The sequence below is a fragment of the Cydia strobilella genome, chromosome 2 (genome assembly GCF_947568885.1).
Source record: "Cydia strobilella chromosome 2, ilCydStro3.1, whole genome shotgun sequence".
Classification (NCBI taxonomy): domain Eukaryota; kingdom Metazoa; phylum Arthropoda; class Insecta; order Lepidoptera; family Tortricidae; genus Cydia; species Cydia strobilella.
Genome location: NC_086042.1, coordinates 29372074 through 29394821, shown reverse-complemented (window position 1 = coordinate 29394821; position 22748 = coordinate 29372074). Strand labels below are relative to the sequence as shown.

The window sequence follows — 22748 nt, the reverse complement described above, 5'->3', positions numbered from 1 at the left end:
CCAAAAAAAGTACGAAAATTTTGCGGGGTTGAGAGTGGTGCAAAGTTAGCACAGGTCTCAAAGCTGCACACATGGATTTACGATGCTGATAGTGATCCTAACAACATATAAACAAATCAGAACTAGCCGTTAGCTTGCGAATTTAATGTTCGATATGACGGGCCTACTACGTGAAGTTGACGTTCTAATTCTTACTGAATACACCTCTACCTATGCTGCCTGTTACTGTATTTTTTTTATAGCCTATCTAAGTGTCCCACTGCTGGGCAAAGGCCTCTCCCCTTGATTTCCACGACTCCCGATTTGGTGTTTCCTCCGGTCAGTTGTTCAGGAAGCTGTCCAGGTCATCCCGCCATCTCCGTTTGGGCCTGCCCCGTCCACGCCCCTCTACCGGCATCCACTTGGTGGCTAAGCTAGCCCACCTCTCCGGATGCATGCGGTAGACGTGACCGGCCCAGTCCCATTTGAGCCTAGCGGTTTTCTCGCCTACGTCAGCGATGCCGGTTTTTGAGCGCAGATTTACAAAATATTTTTAATACGTATGTTATTTATTGACCTTAGGTATGTATTTACATTTCTAATGCAAATGAATGACTAAATTCGAGGTAATTTTACTTAGGTCTAGGCATAACAGGAATAAGTATGAATAAAAGTAAATAAAACTAAACGATCTCTATTTTCCACCCATGCGTAGGATAATAATCTAATATCACAGTATTCAGTCGTTTACTATAAAACACTCTTTACCATTTACACAGCTGACTTAACTTCATATTTAAAAAAAAAAAAAAAAAATAGGGTAAAATACCCATTAATTGACACCAGACTTTGGTATCCACTTTTTGCAGGATCTACGTTAAGATTCACCATGCCGATTATCGAAGAGGTGCTGGTGCTGTTAATGGATAGTTTTTCCTATTCAATACAGGATTAACATAATATTTGTAGCATGTACTCGTACTGCTACATGAAGCATATATTTTTAGACATATTCTTATTTGTTACAACATGAAAACTGAATGAATTATAATAACTAATAAGTACAAGTAGATGTACCTACTTAAAATTCTAAAAATATGATACCTGACATTTTGAATATGAGTAACCATATTGATATACGCTGACATACAATTTTGGGTTTTCCAAGTGGAAAACACTGCATTAATGAGGTCTTTGTACATTTTTTTTTAATTTGCATACGAAAACTACAAATTCCTTAAATCTTACATGTGAATGAAAACGTGACTTAGATACGTCGCCACATTCGTAACCAAAACAACAGAATAGTTACCTACCGAAATTAGTTATTCCAAAAAAATCTGCAGTATTTCTCAAATATGTGCAAATATTGCTCTTTAACCTAACCTTGGTTTTTCGCGAATATATTTTTAGAAATATAATTTAATTTCAGTAATTTATTACTAGCGCTATATGTCATAGTTTGCGTGTTATAAATAATAATAAAAAAATCATACATTTTTTATGGAGTGTATCGCAGAGATACATACATATTTCTTAAAACACAAATAATTAGAAACATAAATAATTAGAAAATAAGTTTAAATTTAGGTATTTCTATAGTTGTTTACTTATGTTATGTTATGCATGCGGTGTTTACCTCTAAGTAATTGTGACACCACTCCTTACATGTTTTAGCTTAGTACATTATTAATGTATAGATGTCAACAATTGTTGGTAAACCTTAAATAAATAAATATTTTCTGAAATAAAAGAGTAGACTTATAAACAAAACCTCAAGAAAACACGTCGCGACTAATAACACTGGGATAGTTTCAAAATTAAATGGAAAAATAGGAATTTTAGACATGCTATTTGATTTTTTGGTAAAAGTTATAAGTAAAAAATATATATAAGATTATCTAATAACAGTCGTAAGCATGCCAACTGATTATCTAGTTGCTCTGCGTTTCGTTGTTAAAACATTAACATATTTCAAAGTACTTATTTAATAACTAACTTATTGCAAATAAGCAAAAAATTATGGCGCGATGAAATTCTGTAAAAATAATATACCTACTTAATTACAAACTTACATTTACATCATTTCCAAAACGTAGATAGAAACAACGAAAATAAGCACCCTCAATCGGATCCAGACATAATCACAGAACTCTAAAACCTCATCACTATTGATGTACTCATAGATCTTATACGTCAAACCATCATTATTATCATAGATCACAGCTTTCCCGACATAGTCCTTCGAGAAATCTCTTCCATAAATGCCAAAATTCAAAAGGTTTTGTCCATCGTACAGTTTGACAGTTACTTGGTTGGTATTGTTTCCATGTTTGCTGTCAAACCGAAATTGACTGTTTGGCAGAGTGTCGGTTAACAGAATGATCGGGAATTGAGCAGATTCTTCGGGCTTGAAGTTAGCGGTGATGGAGATTTCGTCGAAAATGATGTTGGTGTTATTGATGGATCTGAGGAAAATATACGAAATTATAAATAAACACCCGTTGAATTGTAATGTCTATGCCATTCTTAGGTAAATTTCCTAGTAGAAGAGGCTGGTTGACTAGTTGCCTAATTAAATCTTAGTTCAATGCAAAGAAAGGCGTGTAAAAGGTTTTAATTAGAAAAATAAATTAGAATGAGGACGTGTCAAAAATTGGGATATTTACCTTACAGTGTGGCAAATTATACATAATACCTGCTTCAACATAAAGTTAAAGTTAAAATATACAGAATCGTAGAGCCTATGTATGTTACAATTGGCACAAAATATGTTACCAATTTAGATGTTTCTAAACTATTAGACCAAACATATTTTCTAAGAATCTTACGTATTTCATCTCAAAAAGGATTTTTTTTTGTAGAAGAAAACTTTACTACGATCAAAGATAGATATAACTCCGTAATAGATGGATACAGTCTAAGGAGAAAACGTGCCTCGAAAATCAAGAAAATTTGATTCTCGTTCAGAGCTACTGGCTTTGGCTTACTGTCGTATAGATGGCGTTGACGGTTTCGTTTGTTATTTAACAATTTTAACGCATATCAGTGAAAGAACATGGGTCAAAATCATAAAAATAATTAATGCAAATAAAAAAAATCATTTATCATGTCATTTTAACGTATTTTTATAAATCTTCATTTTTAGTTTTAAAGTGTGTCGACAGATGGCAGTGAATTTACTGGGGTTACAAAATTTACTATGACAGTACCGCTCTAGTATAAGTCACTCTATGCTACGCTACATCATAAATAACATCTTCATGATGACCGAAAATCGTATGCTGTTGTACAAGTGTAGTGCATTTATTTTCCATCGTATTTTCACGGAAACTTACAAACGTGTTGCAATTTCAGTCAGTCTCTGTACAAAAAGTACTGATAATGACTGAGATAGCACAACAAAATGACAAATACGAAAGTTTCCGAGAAAATACGATGGAAAACAATTATGCACTACATCTGTACCAACAGTCAAATAATTCAATTTCTGTACCATTTCGTATCTTGTCACAGTGACAATCAATACGAAAGTCGCTGGGACCTCATACTATTGTCACTGTGACAAGGTACGAAACGGTACTGAAATATTTTTCTTTTTTTCTTGTATACTTGTTTTTTTGTGCTCTTAATGTATGTTTTGGTTTGGTTGTGTAACATGTTCGTAATTATTCCTTTCGTGTATTTTTGTAATGTTTTAATATGTATCTTTGTGTGTTATCTGTCGTGGCATCACCTAATGGGCCCTACGGAAGACCAGCGCTGGCTTTATAGCTAGCATTATGCTGAGTTGGGTCCACTTGATGATTACTTCTTTTCTTGCTGTTGTTGTCTGTACATGTTCGTACTTGTGTTGTGATCGTCACGAATAAATATCTTTTTCTTTTTTACCTTATCTTAAATTAAATTCCTTGGCCATACCTATGTTCCCAGAGATCTTTATGCCTGTAGTCTCATATACACTTACCCAATATCGCAAGAACTCTTGAGGCTTCCGACGCAGGGGAGAAGAGCGCATTCCTGTGTGCCGATGTGTTGACCACAACCGTAATGGCGGACGCCTTCAAACGCGGCCAGGCCGAAGTACAAGCCTTGGGGTCCTGAAAAAAATATGTTTTTTATTTATTGTGTAGCTCATTTCTTTCTTATTTTGTTTTTTGGGTTCCGTACCCAAAGGGTATAAACGGGACCCTATTACTAAGACTCCGCTGTCCGTCTGTTCGTCTGTCTGTCACCAGGCTGTATCTCATGAACCGTGATAGCTAGACAGTTGAAATTTTCATAGATGATGTGTTTTTGTTGCCGTTATAACAACAAATACTAAAAACAGCATAATATAAATATTGAAATGGGGCTCCCATACAACAAACGTGATTTTTTTGCTGTTTTTTTCCGTAATGGTACGGAACCCTTCGTGCGACTGTCCGACTCTGTCAAGTGCGTGACCGGTTTTTTATTTTTAGTGTGGCTCATTTCTTTCTTATTTAGTTTCTTAAGTATTATGATTACTTTTATAATTCAGAATAGGTAGGTGAAAATACGTCACTAATTTCTGTTAAGATTTAAAACTCATCGTCGGCCTTTTTTATAAGATTTTTAGATTGAATCCCCTCCACCTGACACAAAACCTTTGATTTTCTTTCGCAGTTGTATAAAGTATTTGACATCATATGTTATTCGTCGATAATGTTTTTAAACACTGTAATCATAGAGTAACTTATACTAGAGCGGTACTGTCATAGTAAATTTTGTAACCCCAGTAAATTCACTGCCATCTGTCGACACACTTTAAAACTAAAAATGAAGATTTATAAAAATACGATAAAATGTATTTAAATATGGATAAATGATTTTTTTTATTTGCATTAATTATTTTTATTATTTTGACCCATGTTCTTTCACTGATATGCGTTAAAATTGTTAAATAACAAACGAAACCGTCAACGCCATCTATACGACAGTCGGCCAAAGCTAGTAGCGCCCTCTGAACGAGAATCAAATTTTCTTGATTTTCGAGGCACGTTTTTTCCTTAGACTGTATCCATCTATTACGGAGTTATATCTATCTTTGCTGTAATTAATTCTTTCTCGATGGTGTACGTAATCTTATCTAGAAATTTCATAATCTAACAATAATTACCAGATGTACCTACTGACTCATTATTTACTCAGTAACTAGCAATTTAATCTATAATTGTTCAATATGATAACAATCAAAAGGTCCTCCTAGTCAGTAGGTCAGGTGTCCTGACTCATACAAATCACCATCTGGGGCCCATTTCTCGACCGGTATTAGTCTAATATTATTAGTGTGTTGTCATGGTAACCCATACGACTTAATAGTTCGTGGACTAATAATATTAGAAATGGGCCCCAGGTAGCAGTTTACCAATGGGTTTGGCAACTGTCAAAGGTTTGCAGAGATGGCGCCATCATAGCTTGCCCCTTTTTCTATGAGATTTGGCTTAAAGAGCTGGCATCCAGGGCATTAAAAAAATAAAAAATTGACACAATTCTAGGGCAAGCTATGCTAGCACCATGCTAAATATTTCGACCGGCCAACCCCATTTCAACCAAAGAGCTCAATTCACGTTTAACAACTTGTAACGGTTCTGATCTTATTTTGACACGACCTTAAATATTACTCACACTGATTAATTGGTGCATGCGTAATGAAGTGGAAGTAGTGCGTGAGATGCGAAATCACCAAAACGATCATCAAAGTCGTATTAAGTAAGTAAGTAAGTAAGTAAGTAAATATTCTTTATTGCACCAAAATTATACATTTTACATACATGTAAAACTACAAAGAAATATTTAAAGAAAAAATAGAACCAGGTAACAACAGGCGGTTAAAACCAGTTCAAAGGCGAAACAAGTTGTTATATCTGAATCTGGCTCCAAGTATTATCACTTTCCTAACATGTTTTTCATAATATACATATTTGTTATTGTATACTCTCATAGATACGGGATCGCGCGATCATACGTCAGTATGAGACAGAGAATATAAATATAACCAAACGGAGACGCCTTGTCTGTAATTTTCTGTACAAAAAAGTACCGATTTTTGCGGGGGAGGGGAACGTCAATAGTTATTTGTGCAACAAGAGAGGAAAGTTGGTTTTTCTTGCGAGTGTTTATATATAGTGAAAAATTATGTGTACAACACGAGAGCAAAGTTATTTTACATCTCGTGTTTTTGAGTCCCTCGCTACGCTCAAGATTCAAACTTAGAATCACTCGCTTCGCTCGTGATTCAATTATAGACTCTTTCGCTTTCTCGGGACTCAAAAACACGAGATGTAAAATAACTTTGCTCTCGTGTTGCACACATAATTTTTCACCTCAGTAGTGTGAACATATTAAAGGTTAAAATGTATTTCGAATTACACAGAATAATGCAGAGAAAAAAAAAGTATGAAGTGGCAGTTCATGGCCTTCACTAAATTAAAAAGCTACTTTGTTTCACTCCCTGGTTTCAGGCTGGCTTTTGGTTTCAGGGAGTGACAAAAGTAAGCTTGTTCGAGCTGCTAAGGTGAAAATGTATACGTAACGTAAAAATAGCCATGTCAGATAAACGTTAGTCCATACATTGTGTATTGGCAGACTATTTTCGAGAGAGGGGAACGCCTGTTAATGGCTACTCCGTTTGGTTATATCCTCTAAGGTATTGATGTTAGATAACTGTTTGTAGATAGATGTTAGATAACGTAAGATGTATTTAGAACGAGTACATCACACTTCACATTTAGTTGACGATTTTCTTCGAGAGAGGGGAACGCCTGTTAATGGCTACTCCGTTTGGTTATATCCTCTAAGGTATTGATGTTATATAACTGTTTGTAGATAGATGTTAGATAACGTAAGATGTATTTAGAACGAGTACATCACACTTCACATTTAGTTGACGATTTTCTTCGAGAGAGGGGAACGCCTGTTAATGGCTACTCCGTTTGGTTATATCCTCTAAGGTATTGATGTTAGATAACTGTTTGTAGATAGATGTTAGATAACGTAAGATGTATTTAGAACGAGTACATCACACTGCACAGTTAGTTGACGATTTTCTTCGAGAGAGGGGAACGCCTGTTAATGGCTACTCCGTTTGGTTATATCCTCTAAGGTATTGATGTTAGATAACTGTTTGTAGATAGATGTTAGATAACGTAAGATGTATTTAGAACGAGTACATCACACTTCACATTTAGTTGACGATCTTCAACCTTACTGCAAATAAATAATGTCCACCGACGGTTAGTTGTTGCTTTTTAGTATGCAAAGTATTGTGTGTAGTAACGTCAGTTGAACGTCATAAAAGTGTGACGTCTATGACGAACATTATAAACACAACAATATTTACTTTAGTCACACTTGATGCAATTTATATTTGTGATTAAAACACTTTATACTGCCCTTATTGAAAACTATGACACCGTTTACACTCAAAAATCTGCACCTTCAATATTTGTCTAGCGGTCACAGTGTCCATTTTTGGAAATTCAAATATTGAGACCTTTACCTACCATACTAAAACAGCCAAATGTTTTTTTTTTCTAAGTTTGAATATAATTGAAGCATAATTTGCATTAATTTCTGTTTTGTGAATAATATTGCCAAACGAAAGAAAAGCCCAAAAAGTGAGAAAGGCAAATATGAGGCTCGTTTAAAAATTATTGCCATATATTTTAACAATGTTTTAAATTTTTGGCAACAATATAACATATAAAAGTTTCGCGGTTTGAACACATGTTAAAACATATTTGGGGAACAAATTAAAATGTAAATCAGTGTGTGACACCAAGTAAAACATTTTGACTAGTACCTAAGTATTTAGTCACTTTCAAAAAAAGCAGGCAATTTATTTTTGAAATTAAATTATTAACTTACCAGGGCCACTGGTCTTGACATGGAACTGACAGCAGAACTGTCCATGGCACACCGTCTTCCGCACATTCTGGCTAGCGAGATCCAGGGGCCTGATGATGTACTGGCTCAGATCCTCGGTGTAAGGAGATGTGGTGGTGAAAGGAGCGCTGATGGAATCTGAGGAAAGGAAAAATGAACGGAAATTAAAGTTAACTGTGACGCGAAAAATTGGCAATTTTAATATGAAAACGACAAAAAATACGCAAATTACGATCCAATAAAAAGATAGGTAGAATATTTTACAAATATTTATGTGAAATCGAAGAACATCACTAAAATAACACGGTTCCAAAGAATTCAACACTTCCACTATTTTGAAATCGGTTAAGATACGTGTAACTATAGTTTGTCAAAGGACTGTCTCATTTCAAACATAGACAGAAAAAATCATACTCTCTTTGTCTTACACCAGTATTATAGCACCCAAAAGAAAAGGATGAGTATAGTTTTTTTTGTTTTTATTTACTGACAATTTGGTTTGACCAACTATATTATACCGCGTCGAATACGGGTTCCTATGGCAATTGATTTTTATATGGAGTAGCTATCACGTAAAAAAACATTGTAGACATTTAAATGTGACAAAAGTATGGTGAAAACATATTTCTTCAATATTTTTTTAAATAAATTAAGCCATCATTGGACGCGGGAGGTATAATGAACGTATTGAGGACAAACAGAAAAAGAAAAAAATATGGCAGTCATGACATAGTACCTTCTCCATCCTTCTTCAGTTCAGCTACAACGAGGCCAGTTCCGTGGCCAGTTTCTCCAGCCTTCCCAGAGAATATCCCGGAAGAAGTCACCAGGTTCGCATTGGTGGTGAAGGCCCAGGATTTAAAGAATTGAGGAGCTGGAAATATGACATTTCATTGGGTTACCCCATTGGGTTAGCGGGAAATTATTCGCCGAGGGAAGCGAGGTCGTTAGGTCAAACATCACAAACATGTGGAATGTTCCAAAGGTATATATATATATATATATATATATATATATATATATATATATATGTTTGATTTGATAGAAAATCAAACGCTGAAGGCTGAACGTATTTTTTTGCATAAAAAATAACTCCACAAAAGGACATGGGAATATTTATCGGGTGCTTTATGATGAAGATTATTTAAATATTTTCAACACACTTGCTCAAAACGACGTTTTTATTCCACCGATTTTTGGCTCATAATCCTAGATATTAAACACGCGTGCTCTTTCAGTGTATTATTCCACTCGTGCTTTTTCATTATATTATCCGACTGAGTTAAGAAGGTAACTGATTGCTAATAATATGCATGGAAAGGGAGCCTTCTTTAATTGGTCGGACTGGCGGGCACCGGCGCGCTCCTCGCGCCTGCGCGGTGCGCGGCCCGGCCGGCCCGCCCGCCGCGCCGCCCGCGGCCGGGGCGAGGGGCGGCCGGCAGTATGACAGATGCAACACACAATACTAACTGTTTTAACTATTAAAATTTGAATAATATGAGTTTCTTTTTTTTCTCGCAAGTGTGTTGAAAAACGTCGTATGAAACGCGTGTGCATTGGTCATTACACACATCGGCTTTCTTATTGGCTTTTATATATATCGCCTCGTGTGTAATGACCAACTTAGCACACTTGTATCATAATGTACTATTATTCAATCATTCTTTGGCGGCAAATAACTGCGCGTTATCGAAAAGTTAAGAGCCCGGTTACGATTTTAGTCGCAAAAATGTAAAGTTGATAGATTTCTTCTGTGAAATTGTACACCTTTGGTTACCTAATTGAAATAACAAGTACTGGTTTCTATTAGCACGACTTCTTATCTCTAGGTTTATCAGATAATTTTTTTGAAAAAAGGCTTACTAAATTAGTAATGAATTTTTTTCTGATGGACGTTTAGGTAAACGCGTGTAAAGCACTGACTTTGATGCTCTTATTTGTAAATTTCGTAAAGTTTGGACTGCTAAAAATGGTAAATTTGTATTACATATATTCTGTACTCTAGGTTTATCAGATTACATTGTTGTTATATGACTTAGAGTTCGAGGAAATGAAAGTTAAACGAATTCAATTTTCTCCAGAAATGACCTCAAAACAAGTGACAATTTCTCCGAAAATCTACTTATTTTCGACGTAGATTGCATACTCAAATAATCTGCAATGTTTACTTAAACTGTTGCTGTACTTCATTTTATTTAAATTGCAACTTTTATTTTCTGACGATTTTTAAAAACTTCCCCTTTTTCTGGTATAACATCGGTGACACGCGCTCGCGGCCTCAGTCCCGCGCGGGAGCTGGTAGAGGCAGGACGTTTGTTGATCGGCTCCGCACGTTGCATCGACGACGACGAAGTTATTTATCATTGTGTGCGTCGCTCGCCGTGTAAAAAGTTATATTTGTTTGCGTGTTTGGCTGTACTGTGTGCGTGTAAACTGCGACCAGAAACTTTAATCCTTGGGTTGTAAGTACTTGTTTCTTAACCGCCTTCGAAAAAAAGGAGGTTCTCAGTTTGACCCGTATGTTTGTATGTATATGTATGTATGTATGTATGTTTGTTCGCGATTATCTCGCATTTGGCTGAACCGATTTTGATGCGGTTTTTAGAAAAGTGTTTGTTACATTCTGGAGAAGGTTTTAGTATACATAGAGCTGAGCTGATGCTGAACCCTGGCTGTACCTAGTGGAACGCAGGTTTAGTGCAACATAGGCACACGCTGTTTTGGTCTGTCTTGATGAGCAATTAGGAGAGCAATACCCAAGATGGAGCTGATGCTGAACCCTGGCTGTACCTAGTGGAAATCAGGTTTCGTGCAACATAGGCACACGCTGTTTTGGTTATTCGACACGTCTTGATGAGCAATTAGGAGAGCAGTACCCAAGATGGAGCTGATGCTGAACCCTGGCTGTACCTAGTGAAACGCAGGTTTGGTGCAACATAGGCACACGCTGTTTTGGTCTTCCGACACGTCTTGATGAGCAATTAGGAGAGCAGTACCCAAGATGGAGCTGATGCTGAACCCTGGCTGTACCTAGTGGAACGCAGGTTTGGTGCAACATAGGCACACGCTGTTTTGGTTATTCGACACGTCTTGATGAGCAATTAGGAGAGCAGTACCCAAGATGGAGCTGATGCTGAACCCTGGCTGTACCTAGTGGAACGCAGGTTTGGTGCAACATAGGCACACGCTGTTTTGGTCTTCCGACACGTCTTGATGAGCAATTAGGAGAGCAGTACCCAAGATGGAGCTGATGCTGAACCCTGGCTGTACCTAGTGGAAATCAGGTTTCGTGCAACATAGGCACACGCTGTTTTGGTTATTCGACACGTCTTGATGAGCAATTAGGAGAGCAGTACCCAAGATGGAGCTGATGCTGAACCCTGGCTGTACCTAGTGGAACGCAGGTTTGGTGCAACATAGGCACACGCTGTTTTGGTCTTCCGACGCGTCTTGATGAGCAATTAGGAGAGCAGTACCCAAGATGGAGCTGATGCTGAACCTTGGCTGTACCTAGTGGAACGCAGGTTTGGTGCAACATAGGCACACGCTGTTTTGGTTATTCGACACGTCTTGATGAGCAATTAGGAGAGCAGTACCCAAGATGGAGCTGATGCTGAACCCTGGCTGTACCTAGTGGAACGCAGGTTTGGTGCAACATAGGCACACGCTGTTTTGGTCTTCCGACACGTCTTGATGAGCAATTAGGAGAGCAGTACCCAAGATGGAGCTGATGCTGAACCCTGGTTGTACCTAGTGGAAATCAGGTTTCGTGCAACATAGGCACACGCTGTTTTGGTTATTCGACACGTCTTGATGAGCAATTAGGAGAGCAGTACCCAAGATGGAGCTGATGCTGAACCCTGGCTGTACCTAGTGGAACTCAGGTTTGGTGCAATATAGGCACACGCTGTTTTGGTCTTCTGACACGTCTTGATGAGCAAATGGGAGAGCAGTACCCAAGATAGAGCTGATGATGTACCCTGGCTGTACTTAGTGGAACTCAGGTTCATTTATTGTTATCAGAACTTCCACCCCCTTTTAACCCCCAGTACCTACTGCATGTTAAACGTGTGGTAGCTCTGGTCAGGTGCCTGTTTCATCTGGCAGCCCTCCAGGTGTTCCAGGTCTTGAAGATCTTAACCTGCCTACAGCATACTCTACCAACTTCAGATTAAAAGAGTTTTACCCCTGATCCGATGCGTCCAGCAGCACTCCAGGTGTTCCAGGTTTTGAGCTGTCTCCGTCATACACTACCCACAACACGTTGAGCGAGTGTTACCCACCCTTTGCCCTTGACCCTTTGCACTCAGCAGCATTCCAGGTGTTTCAGATCTGGAGCTTTCCCCATCATACACTACCAGCGGCACGTTGAGCGAGTGTTACCCGTTACCCCTGACCCTTTGTACCCAGCAGCACTCCAGGTGTTCCAGGTCTGGAGCTTTCCCTATCATACACTACCAGCAGCACGTTGAGCGAGTGTTACCCCTGACTCTGCACCCAGAAGCATTCCAGGTGTTCCAGGTCTTGAGCTGTGTCCATCGTACACTACACACTACCAGCGGCATCTTGAGCGAGTGTTACCCCTGACCCTTTGCACCCAGCAGCACTTCAGGTGTTCCAGGTCTTGAGTTTTCCCCATCATACTCTACCAGCGGCACGTTGAGCGAGTGTTACCCCTGACCCTTTGCACCCAGTAGCACTCCAGGTGTTCCAGGTCTTGAGCAGTATTCATCGTACAACCAACCACACGTTGAGCGAGTGTTACAAGAGTGGAGAAGAGAAGAGGATGACTTAGGAAATAAAAATTATTATCACCCTTCCCAACGATTAAGACTATCTCCATAATATCAAATTCCATCCAAATCGGTTTTATTGGATCCCATACAAATTTCCATTACCCCCCCTCCCCCCGTTTCTGGGGTAAAACCTATCCTATGTCCTTCCCCAGGACTCAAACTATGTCCATACCTCATTTCATCTTAATCGGTTCAGCGTTTATTGATTCCCCATACAAATTTCCACCCCCTTAAAGGGTGAGTTCTTGAATAAAAAGTATTCTATGTCCTTCCCCGGGATTCAAAGTATCTGTATACCAAATCTCAACAAAAGGCTAGTTTCCCCTCTGGGTTGGAACGTTGGAAAGTCAGATCGCAGTCGCTTTCGTAAAAACTAGTGCCTACGCCAATTCTTGGGATTAGTTGCCAAGCGGACCCCAGCAGACTTCCATGAGCCGTGGCAAAAAGGCTGGGATAACGCGAGTAAGATGATTATATATATATAAGATATTGCCTTAGTGCAAATCATTATCATCATGCTATATAATTTGTATGTATTATATGAATACATAGGTAAATTGTTAGGAGTAATAAACGATTATATCAAATTTACCGAAAGTTTTATTATAACCTAATTAAAGTTATAAAGTGACGCATAATGTTGCGAAAGTATCAATATTGTTTAGGCGGTCGCGTTATTTCAAGCAGCGGCCGGCGTTCGGTTACTGTGTAAAAGTCGTATCTTCGCGCGTTTTCAAATCGACTACGGGCTCTTAACTACAGACTTATTTAATTATTTAACTCTGCAAGGTTAACCTTACTAGAAACACATTATTATGCAAACCTGCAAGAGCCGGAATCTCTGATCCCCACTCGCCTGCCACTACATAGTTCTTTCCCTGCAGATTTCTGAGCACCAAATCCTCTGGCATCAGCAAACCGAAGGTGACTCCGAAATCGGTTACGAAGGTAGTTTCGGTGGCCGTGACGTTGCAGGTGGCAGTGGGGTCCAGGGGTTTTCTATAGCTGTGAACAAAGAGATCGTGCATTCGATATTTTAATATCTTTTTTTTATGATGGATAGGCAGGCGTTTGACCACGATCCCACCTGATGGTAAGTGATGATGCGGTCTACGGTGGAGCACGCTTACCTATGAACCTATTAAGTCTTGCCTTGAAGAGCCCCAGATTGTACTCATGCGGAAACACAGACTCGGGCAGGGCGTTCCACTCCTTGGCAGTTCGCATAAGAAATGTGGAAGCAAAATATCGATATCTTATTTCGATGGGATAACAAATGTTTAATACAAAAAATATGTCTTATTTTTCGAGTAAAGTGGCTACGACATACGGACAGACGGACGAACGTACATGACGAAACTATAAGGGTTCCGTTTTTGCCATTTTGGCTACGGAACCGTAAAAATATGTATTAGACACACTAAAGCAACATTCGATTGTAGGGACTTAGGACAATTTGGTACCTATAAACCTTTTTCTACACATACCTATAATAGCAAGGTCTATTTCTCGAAATAGGTTTATAGACTATTGAAGAGATATGGGGCATTTTCTATGAAAAGGGCCCTTATTGTCGATGGCGCTTACGCCGCACAGCGTCGCGCGGCATTGTATTTATATCGGAGCATCGTTTATAATGGCGTAAGCGCCATCGACAATAAGGTCCCTTTTTAAATAAAATACCACATATAATCGCACTTAAACTATCGTGAGACATATTTCAAAATATTTATCAGTACGGTTTTTACTCACTATTATTTTTAGTCGCTTTTGGCGACATGTTTCGGATTCTTTGGACAACCGCCGCGGACACTCGTGCCTGAGGATGGATTCCCAAAGAATCCGAAACATGTCGCCAAAAGCGACTAAAAATAATAGTGAGTAAAAACCGTACTGATAAATATTTTGATACCACATATAGGTTATAAGCAGTACGGACTATGTTAATTTTGGGTTATTACGCTATTAAATTGTTATGCTGAAATATCTTACATAGAAATGACGCTCCCTTGCCGGTCGAAGACCAGGTTACTCCTGATAGTTTCAGTTTTCTCTTGACATCGCACCTTCTCCCGCAAATGTGACACGATATAGATTTTATTGTCCTTCGCCAATCCTGAGATCACTTTCACTGTCTGTTAAATAAAAAAAGAAAACTTATTTTCATGCCAACATAAGTTGGTAATTGTACAAAACAGAAGAAGTAAAAATCAAAATCACTAACTTAGCGAGAAAATCTTTTCCTACCTTAGGATACAGAACCGACGCTCGCATCAAAAAACTTATTATTAGTGCTTAAATATTTGACATTTTACTACGTAAGTATATTAGGTAGGTACTTATTTTGAATATACCTATATTATGTTTACCATAAAGTTAAATCGTATCTTTAATTTACGATTTCGAGTAGGCATGTTTATGTTTAAGTAAATTACTTGATAAGTTATAGGTATTTTTAAATATATTGCACAGATGTCATAAGGGTATCATTCTCGTTAACCAAACGTGTTTTTGCTTCTCAATCAGTAGGTAACGTAAATTGTGCCATTGCTGGACACTGTCCCAATAGTTGCCACCTTCAATTTTAGCTGCTTTTTGTATGGGGTGAAATTTAATTTTTCATATTTTACAAGAGAATATAGGTTTTATTAACAATAGCATCTAATAAATAAATGTATAAAAGTAAATAGGCTAATAATGTCTTTGAATTTATCAAAATAAACAAGGTATAGGCATGAAACTTAAATGAATCGAACTTATTATTATCATTGACTGTGTCACTAACTTTGTTATCGTTATATTATAGTTTATGCTAAGTTATTGTTCATGTTAAAAAACCGGACAAGTGAGTCGGACTCGCCCACCGAGGGTTCCGTACTTTTTAGTATAGTGGCAACAGAAATACATCATCTGTGAAAATTTCAACTGTCTAGCTATCACGGTTGATGAGATACAGCCTTGTGACAGACAGACGGACAGAGACTTTGGGTACGGAACCCTAAAATATCATTTCGCATAACTAAATTAAGGTTACATTCTTAAGTACCTACAGTGGTACAGGTAGGTACAATGACTTAGCCTAAAATGTAGTGTATGGATTTACCATACTCATATTATAAATGCGAAAGAATGTCTGTCTGTCTGTCTTTCTGTCTGTGTTTTCCGTCTTCACGCTTACACCGCTGAATCGATTTATGTAGATGAAATTTGGCATAGAGATAGGTTGAGTCCCTGAGAAGGACATAGGATAGTTTTTATCCCGAAAATCATCCCTTAAGAAAGTAAAAAGCGGGGTGGAATTGAGATAATTAATGAAGGCGGTTCCCTGAGCCAGAAGGCGAAAAATCTCCTTATATGATCATGTTTTTCTAAGAGGCGTGGATATTCGTAGACGTGGAAAAAATATATGTAGTTATTGACTATATTATCTTTAACAACATAGCTTCCGATACACGAATTATGACACTTCGCTCGATACAATTAATTCCCAAAGTCACCTCTAACTTGGACTTTTAATCCTACTTTACTCGGTTATTTATTATGTGATACTATAAACAAAAAAAAAGAAGATAAAACAATCTTAACATAAATAGTAATTTCATAGCTTTAGAATTTCGATATTGTAAGGTAACATTTTTAAAATAAATAAAAACCGACAAAATTCGATCAAAATTGACACTTGGCGCGTATGTTCTTTCCCGTTCTTTCTTGCGAAATGTGACAAAGACAGCGGCAAACCGATGGAACGGCCTGAAGTGCCTGCTAATTTGTGTGCATAATATGCTCAAATTGAATGATTGCTATGAGAATTTTTCCAGGCGCTATACTTTAGCTGCTGTTGCTAAGTCCACGCAGACGAAGTCGCGGGCAAAAACTAGTAATTGATAAAAGGTGTCGACATGTTGTATTTACTTGCGATTTGCGTACCTATTTTGCATGTTAAGGCCGTTCCGTCGGTTTGCCGCTGTCTCTGTCACATTTCGCAAGAAAGAACGGGAAAGATCATGCGCGCCAAGTGTCAATTATGATCGAATTTTGTCGATTTTTATTTATTTTTAAAAATGTTACCCTACAATATCGAAATTCGAAAGCTATAAAATTATTATTTAAGTTAAGATTGTTTTTTCTTCTTTTTTTATTTATAGTATCACATAATAAATAACCGAGTAAAGTTGGATTAAAAGTCGGAGTTAGAGGTTACTTTGGGAATTAATTGTATCGAGCGAAGTGTCATAATTCGTGTATCGGAAGCTATGATATTAAAGATAATATAGTCAAGAACTACATATATTTTTTCCACGTCTACGAATATCAACGCCTCTTAGAAAAACAGGATCATATAAGGAGATTTTTCGCCTTCTGGCTCAGGGAACCGCCTTAAGGATCTCTGTATGAGGATGAGGATGCCTCATACTCATAGAGGCGAGACTTAAAGTTAATATTATTGGTAATAGTGGCTTACATTATTATGATTAACTTACCTCATCAAAATTATCTGTTTGAATTGATCTAGAAATATCTTCAGGGATAGGCAGCACCAATATATCAACATTCTGTAAGAGACAAAAACACATTTAGCTTACTTAAAAAACCGGACAAGTGCGAGTCGGACTCGCCCACCGAGGGATCCGTACTTTTATAGCGGCAACAGAAATACATCATCTGTGAAAATTTCAACTGTCTAGCTATCACGGTTCATGAAATACAGCCTGGTGACAGACAGACAGACGGACGGACAGAGGAGCCTTAATTGTAGGCTTTCCTATAGGGTCCCGTTTTTACCCTTTGGGTACGGTACTCTAACAACGCATAACGCGCGGTAACGACCGAGTCAAGTAGGTAAGTACCTAACTTTTCTTTGTTTACATTCTTTTAATAGTTATTTGTTATACAAGGGTGCAAAGTTGTATTTTACCCGCGAGTGTGGAATTGAAACACGAGCAAGCGAAAGGATTCTATAGTTGAACCACGAGCGAAGCGAGTGGTTCTAAAATAGAATCCTGAGCGTAGCAAGTGTTTCAACACACGAGAAGTAAAATACATTTGCACCCGTGTGTAACACAAAACTTTTCACCTCACTATAGCGAGGAAAGTGCAACATCCACAGGCGTTAGATCATCTTCATCACTGAAATCACTCATTTTTTACGATATTATAACAAAAAACTCTGGAAATTCTGTATTTTACGTGAGAAGTTTTTAAGTAAATATTTTGTTGACAATGTTGACATTTTTGACGTATGAAATGTCAATGATGCGTTTTGAAATTGCATCGACTCAACTTATATTTAACATCATTATTAAAAAACAAACGTTTCTTATGGAACATTAAGGTTTATGACATAAAATCATTAAATAAAGCTAAATTTGGTATTTTTTATTAGATTCTCAAACCATTTGTTTAATGATAATTAATATCAAACGAATCATTATTATGAGCATTTTACGTTTTGTTATCTGTCAAGCTACTTAAACACGCTCCATCCAAGGTCAAATTACTTTCCCCACTAGTGGATAAAATGCGTTTTTCCCCGCTTGTTTTAAAGGATAAAAGACAACTTTCCGAGCTAGTGAGGGGAAAAGTATAATTATTTCTCGAAAAGGGCTCCAACGATTTTGACAATACAATATACGTGTGTACAAAGACGAAAAATTAATCTACCTATGACAATATCGGTCACCCATATCAAAGATAGATATAACTCCGTAATAGATGGATACAGTCTAAGGAATAAACGTGCCTCGAAAATCAAGAAAATTTGATTCTCGTTCAGAGGGCGCTACTAACTTTGGCCTACTGTCGTATAGATGGCGTTGACGGTTTCGTTTGTTATTTAACAATTTTAACGCATATCAGTGAAAGAACATTGGTCAAATTCATAAAAATAATTAATGCAAAAAAAAAACATTTATCCATATTTAAATACATTTTATCGTATTTTTATAAATAATTATTTTTAGTTTTAAAGTGTGTCGACAGATGGCAGTGAATTTACTGGGGTTACAAAATTTACTATGACAGTACCGCTCTAGTATAAGTTACTCTATGCCCATATTAAAATAAATAACATAACATGCAACCAGCATTTTGACCTTTCACAGCACTATTTGTTATAACAATATTTATGTACTTAGCTGGAGGTGAAGTGTTAATTGCAAATAACCCTTGAGTTGTATTCATCCCACGATTATTCATAGTATATATTATTTGGGGCATTTTCTATGAAAAGGGAACTTATTGTCGATGGCTCTTACGCCGCACAGTGTAGCGCGGCATTGTATTTATATCGGAGCATCGTTTATAATGGCGTAAGCGCCATCGACAATAAGGTCCCGTTTTATAGAAAATACCGCATTTATAATTGAAATATTTTCGTAGTTAAGGGCCAAGATTATTTATGTGAACTAACAATAACGTTAATGTGACTCCGATCATAATAAGCGCGACGAAGGTAATTTTAAATAGTTACCTGTTTAAAACAAATATTTGGAAAAGTTGAATATTATTTTGTTGCCAAAAGTATTTTAAATCATGACCCTCCGTTTGGCTTTGCCGTAGTCGGGTAATTAAAGGGATCGGACTGACAGTAATATTAGGGATTTTAACCAACGTTATGTTATAACATTTAAAACTTTCGCGTTTTGAACACATATTAAATCACATTTACAATGTGTCTGGGTCTATCGCGAATTTATTTTGTTACCTTTATTTACCGACGTTTCGATACAGGTTTCACTGGTCGTGGTCGCGGCTAACTTACGTCCCAGCAAAATGTCAAAACAACGTCAACGTTATGTTGTTTAGTATAGTCTCCATGGTTTAGTAATTTAACTGCCTCAGTTTCATCTTTCATTTAATCGTTTTAATACATAATATGGAAATGGTTTAAATACATGGAAAAATGTAGAACAGTTTGATTAATTCTGTAAAAAAAAACTATGAAATCGGATTATATTATATCGGCTTAATATACATGTCGAAACGAGATTGATTCCTATCAAAGATAGATATAACTCCGTAATAGATGGATACAGTCTAAGGAAGAAACGTGCCTCGAAAATCAAGAAAATTTTATTCTCGTTCAGAGGGCGCTACTAGTTTTGGCCTACAGTCGTATAGATGGCGTTGACGGTTTCGTTTGTTATTTAACAATTTTAACGCATATCAGTGAAAGAACATGGGTCAAAATCATAAAAATAATTAATGCAAATAAAAATACAACATTTATCTATATTTAAATACATTCTATCGTATTTTTATAAATCTTCATTTTTAGTCTTAAAGTGTGTCGACAGATGGCAGTGAATTTACTGGGGTTACAAAATTTACTATGACAGTACCGCTCTAGTATAAGTTACTCTATGTTCCTATATAAACCAAAACCTAAGTTACGATTTTACAACCGTAACAGCGTATATTGAATTTATAATACATCCCGACGTTTTGCACATTGTAATTTTTTCCTCAGTCACCCGTTGACCACGAAAGGGTTCGAAACGAAACGTCGGGATGTATTATAAATTTATAAAATTTCATGAGTAATTCATAGTTTAATTTAATGAGTAAATCGCGGTAACCGAAGATAATATTAATTTTGTAAAACTTCATTTTTTTTATAAAAATCATTAACTATTACGGTTTAGATTAGACTCACGTGTTTTTAGACACTCGCGCGACAAGTTTCGGAGAGCCTAATAGGTCTCCTTTCTCAAGCACCAACGGTGCGAGCAAGTTATTTGTGCAACAAGAGAGGAAAGGTGGTTTTTCTTGCGAGTGTTTACTTTTCATGTTTCAAAAACCCGACATGGTTAAATAACTTTGCTCTCGTGTTGCACACATAATTTTTCACCTCAGTAGTGAGAACATATTAAAGATTAAAATGTATTTAGAATTACACAGAATAGTAGAGAAACAAAAAAAAATTGTAATAAAAGTATGAAGTGGCAGTTCATGGCCTTCACTAAATTAAAAAGCTACTTTGTTTCACTTCAGGGAGTGATAAAAGTAGGCTTGTTCGAGCTGCTGAGGTGAAAAATTATTTTCATGTTAATATGTCTCACGACAGTTTAAATTCGATTGTTTTTTTCATAATGTAAAATATTCAATTTTGCCATAAGTTCGATGGACATCGGAAATATTTAGTATACTTACGGCTTTAGCCGCATTCTGGACGAGCTGCGCACACGCATCGAATCTGCATTGCGTGCTGCTCGCGATCCCAGCTTTGTAAGTGTGCTGCAATTGAAGTTAGGTTTAGAGAAATTAGTTTGTTTATTTTTTACATACAATTTTTAATATAATTTTTCTATCATTTGACAGTAGATACCTAGATACGTTTCATTGCAATCTAATTTGATTGGCCGAACAGTCATTTTAATACAAAATTGACAAAAATACAGGCAGGATATACAGAATGGCCCAAAAATACAATATTTTCAGGAAATAATTTTTATTACTTAGATACCTACATGTATTTTAAATAATGTCATTAAAAATTTAAACTACGATCATTTAACTAAAACGAAGCGTATTATCTTCAAATTATTCTCCTTTAGCTTTAAAACACAAACGTTTGTTAAAATTATCAACAAAATGCCGCACTAAAAATCTGTCAACGAATTTTTGGGCCACTGAATTGACCATTCGAAATATCATTTTAGTATCTGGAATAAAGATACGGCTTAGTGAACGCCCTATCCCTTCGCTTCAGTCGAAGTCACGATCTTCACCGTGAGGAGAAAGAATATATATTGTACGAGTATCCATAGAGTAACTATGCCTACGTGATCACGCATCGCATTGCGTAAGTTATTAGCATAGAAAAGTAGTAGCCAACGTATTTTTTCTGTAGTAGGTAATAAATATTTAATTGAACAAAAATAGCTTTTTACTAGGGTTAAGTTCAGTTTTGTTTACAGAAATCAATTTCAGTCGTTAAAGGTACTTTTCTTAACGTCTACCCTCTTTAAATTCGATTAAATTCGATTAGTCTACCCTCTTCTATGGAAAATGAAAAAAAAACTCAAGAAATGTGATTTACAGTACATATGGTACTACTTTCTCGCACTAGTGCGTAAAAAAGCACTTTTCGTGCATATGTCGAAAATTTAAAGGGCCATATGTAATGTAAAACGTCGTACGATACACGTGCGAATAGGTAATTCGCAACTCGTGTCGATTTAAAACACTCCCTGCGGTCGTGTTTTAATTTATCGCAACTCGTTTCGAATTTCCTCTTTTTCGCACTTGTATCGTAAATAACTATTTCAGTTGAACTAGTTTTCTAGGAAGACAAATTTTAACTGAGGGTTTGTTTAATACATATTTTTTCTGGAGATTGTTAATTTTCCGCGTATCAGCTCAACTGCATTCTGTACTTATGTATATTTCTTTAAAAATATTAATACATAATAACAATCACGAAAAAAATTAAATGAAATACACAAAACAAATAAAACCTTAGCTAACTCTACTTAAGTTCTTTCGTCAATTTACTGACCCATATAAATCTCAAAAAAAAATGTAAATTCTACTTACCGTTGAAGACTTCGTCAAACCAACAAGTAGAAAAACTATCACTGTATTTATTAAACACCCCATATTCACTCGCGAATATATTTTTACTTATTTTAAACACGGCCACTTTCTTTGAGACCTCGCGAAAGAATGACTGAAAAGTAAATAGCCGTCCTAACATATATATAGTTGAATCGACCAATATCGATATATCGTTTGGTTATCTGGATACTGTGATGTTCATTGCTGAGTTATTATAGGACTGCTTGTGATTTTTGTGTGAAACGAGTAATGGATGAATGTTTTGTATTGGTTTTCAGTTTCTTATAGGATTTGGTGGTAAGAAGAAAAAAGTGCGTTTATTTGATAATATCGTTACATAACCACAGAATAACTAATAGTACCTTCTTTATTTTGATTTGTGTTTTAGCACAATATGGAAATTATTATCTTGCATACCTATAGCAATTAAGATAGCGTCACCAACTTTAATCTGATATAACCTAAGCATCACGTAGTCATCTAATGCCATCAGAAGAAACTGGGATC

At 36.7% G+C, this 22748-nt stretch overlaps 1 protein-coding gene across 2 annotated transcripts; it reads right to left on the bottom strand.

The window, feature by feature from the left end:
* Positions 1–657: 657 nt before the first annotated feature.
* Positions 658–22373, bottom strand: LOC134754918 (vanin-like protein 1). Of its 2 annotated transcripts, XM_063691396.1 has the most exons (9): positions 22221–22373; positions 20835–20918; positions 17165–17236; positions 14676–14818; positions 13507–13688; positions 8624–8761; positions 7870–8025; positions 3947–4079; positions 658–2447 (listed from the first exon to the last, which is right to left on the bottom strand). In XM_063691396.1, the coding sequence occupies exons 1-9, from the start codon at positions 22281–22283 to the stop codon at positions 2057–2059; spliced, it is 1362 nt and encodes a 453-aa protein (XP_063547466.1). In that variant the 5' UTR covers positions 22284–22373; the 3' UTR covers positions 658–2056. The 2 variants fall into 2 exon arrangements, with proteins under 2 accessions (XP_063547466.1, XP_063547475.1); XM_063691405.1 differs by lacking the exon at positions 20835–20918 and having other exon boundaries at positions 22221–22365.
* Positions 22374–22748: the final 375 nt, after the last annotated feature.

What these genes read in the sequence shown, in the direction of transcription:
- LOC134754918 (XM_063691396.1), bottom strand. Translation starts at nt 22,283, where the DNA reads ATGGGGTGTTTAATAAATACAGTGATAGTTTTTCTACTTGTTGGTTTG. An exon ending in GTTTGACGAAGTCTTCAACG is followed by an intron (nt 20,919 to 22,220) that starts GTAAGTAGAATT and finishes CTTCAATTGCAG; the next exon opens with CACACTTACAAAGCTGGGAT. An exon ending in AGAGATTCCGGCTCTTGCAG is followed by an intron (nt 8,762 to 13,506) that starts GTTTGCATAATA and finishes TCATATTTCCAG; the next exon opens with CTCCTCAATTCTTTAAATCC.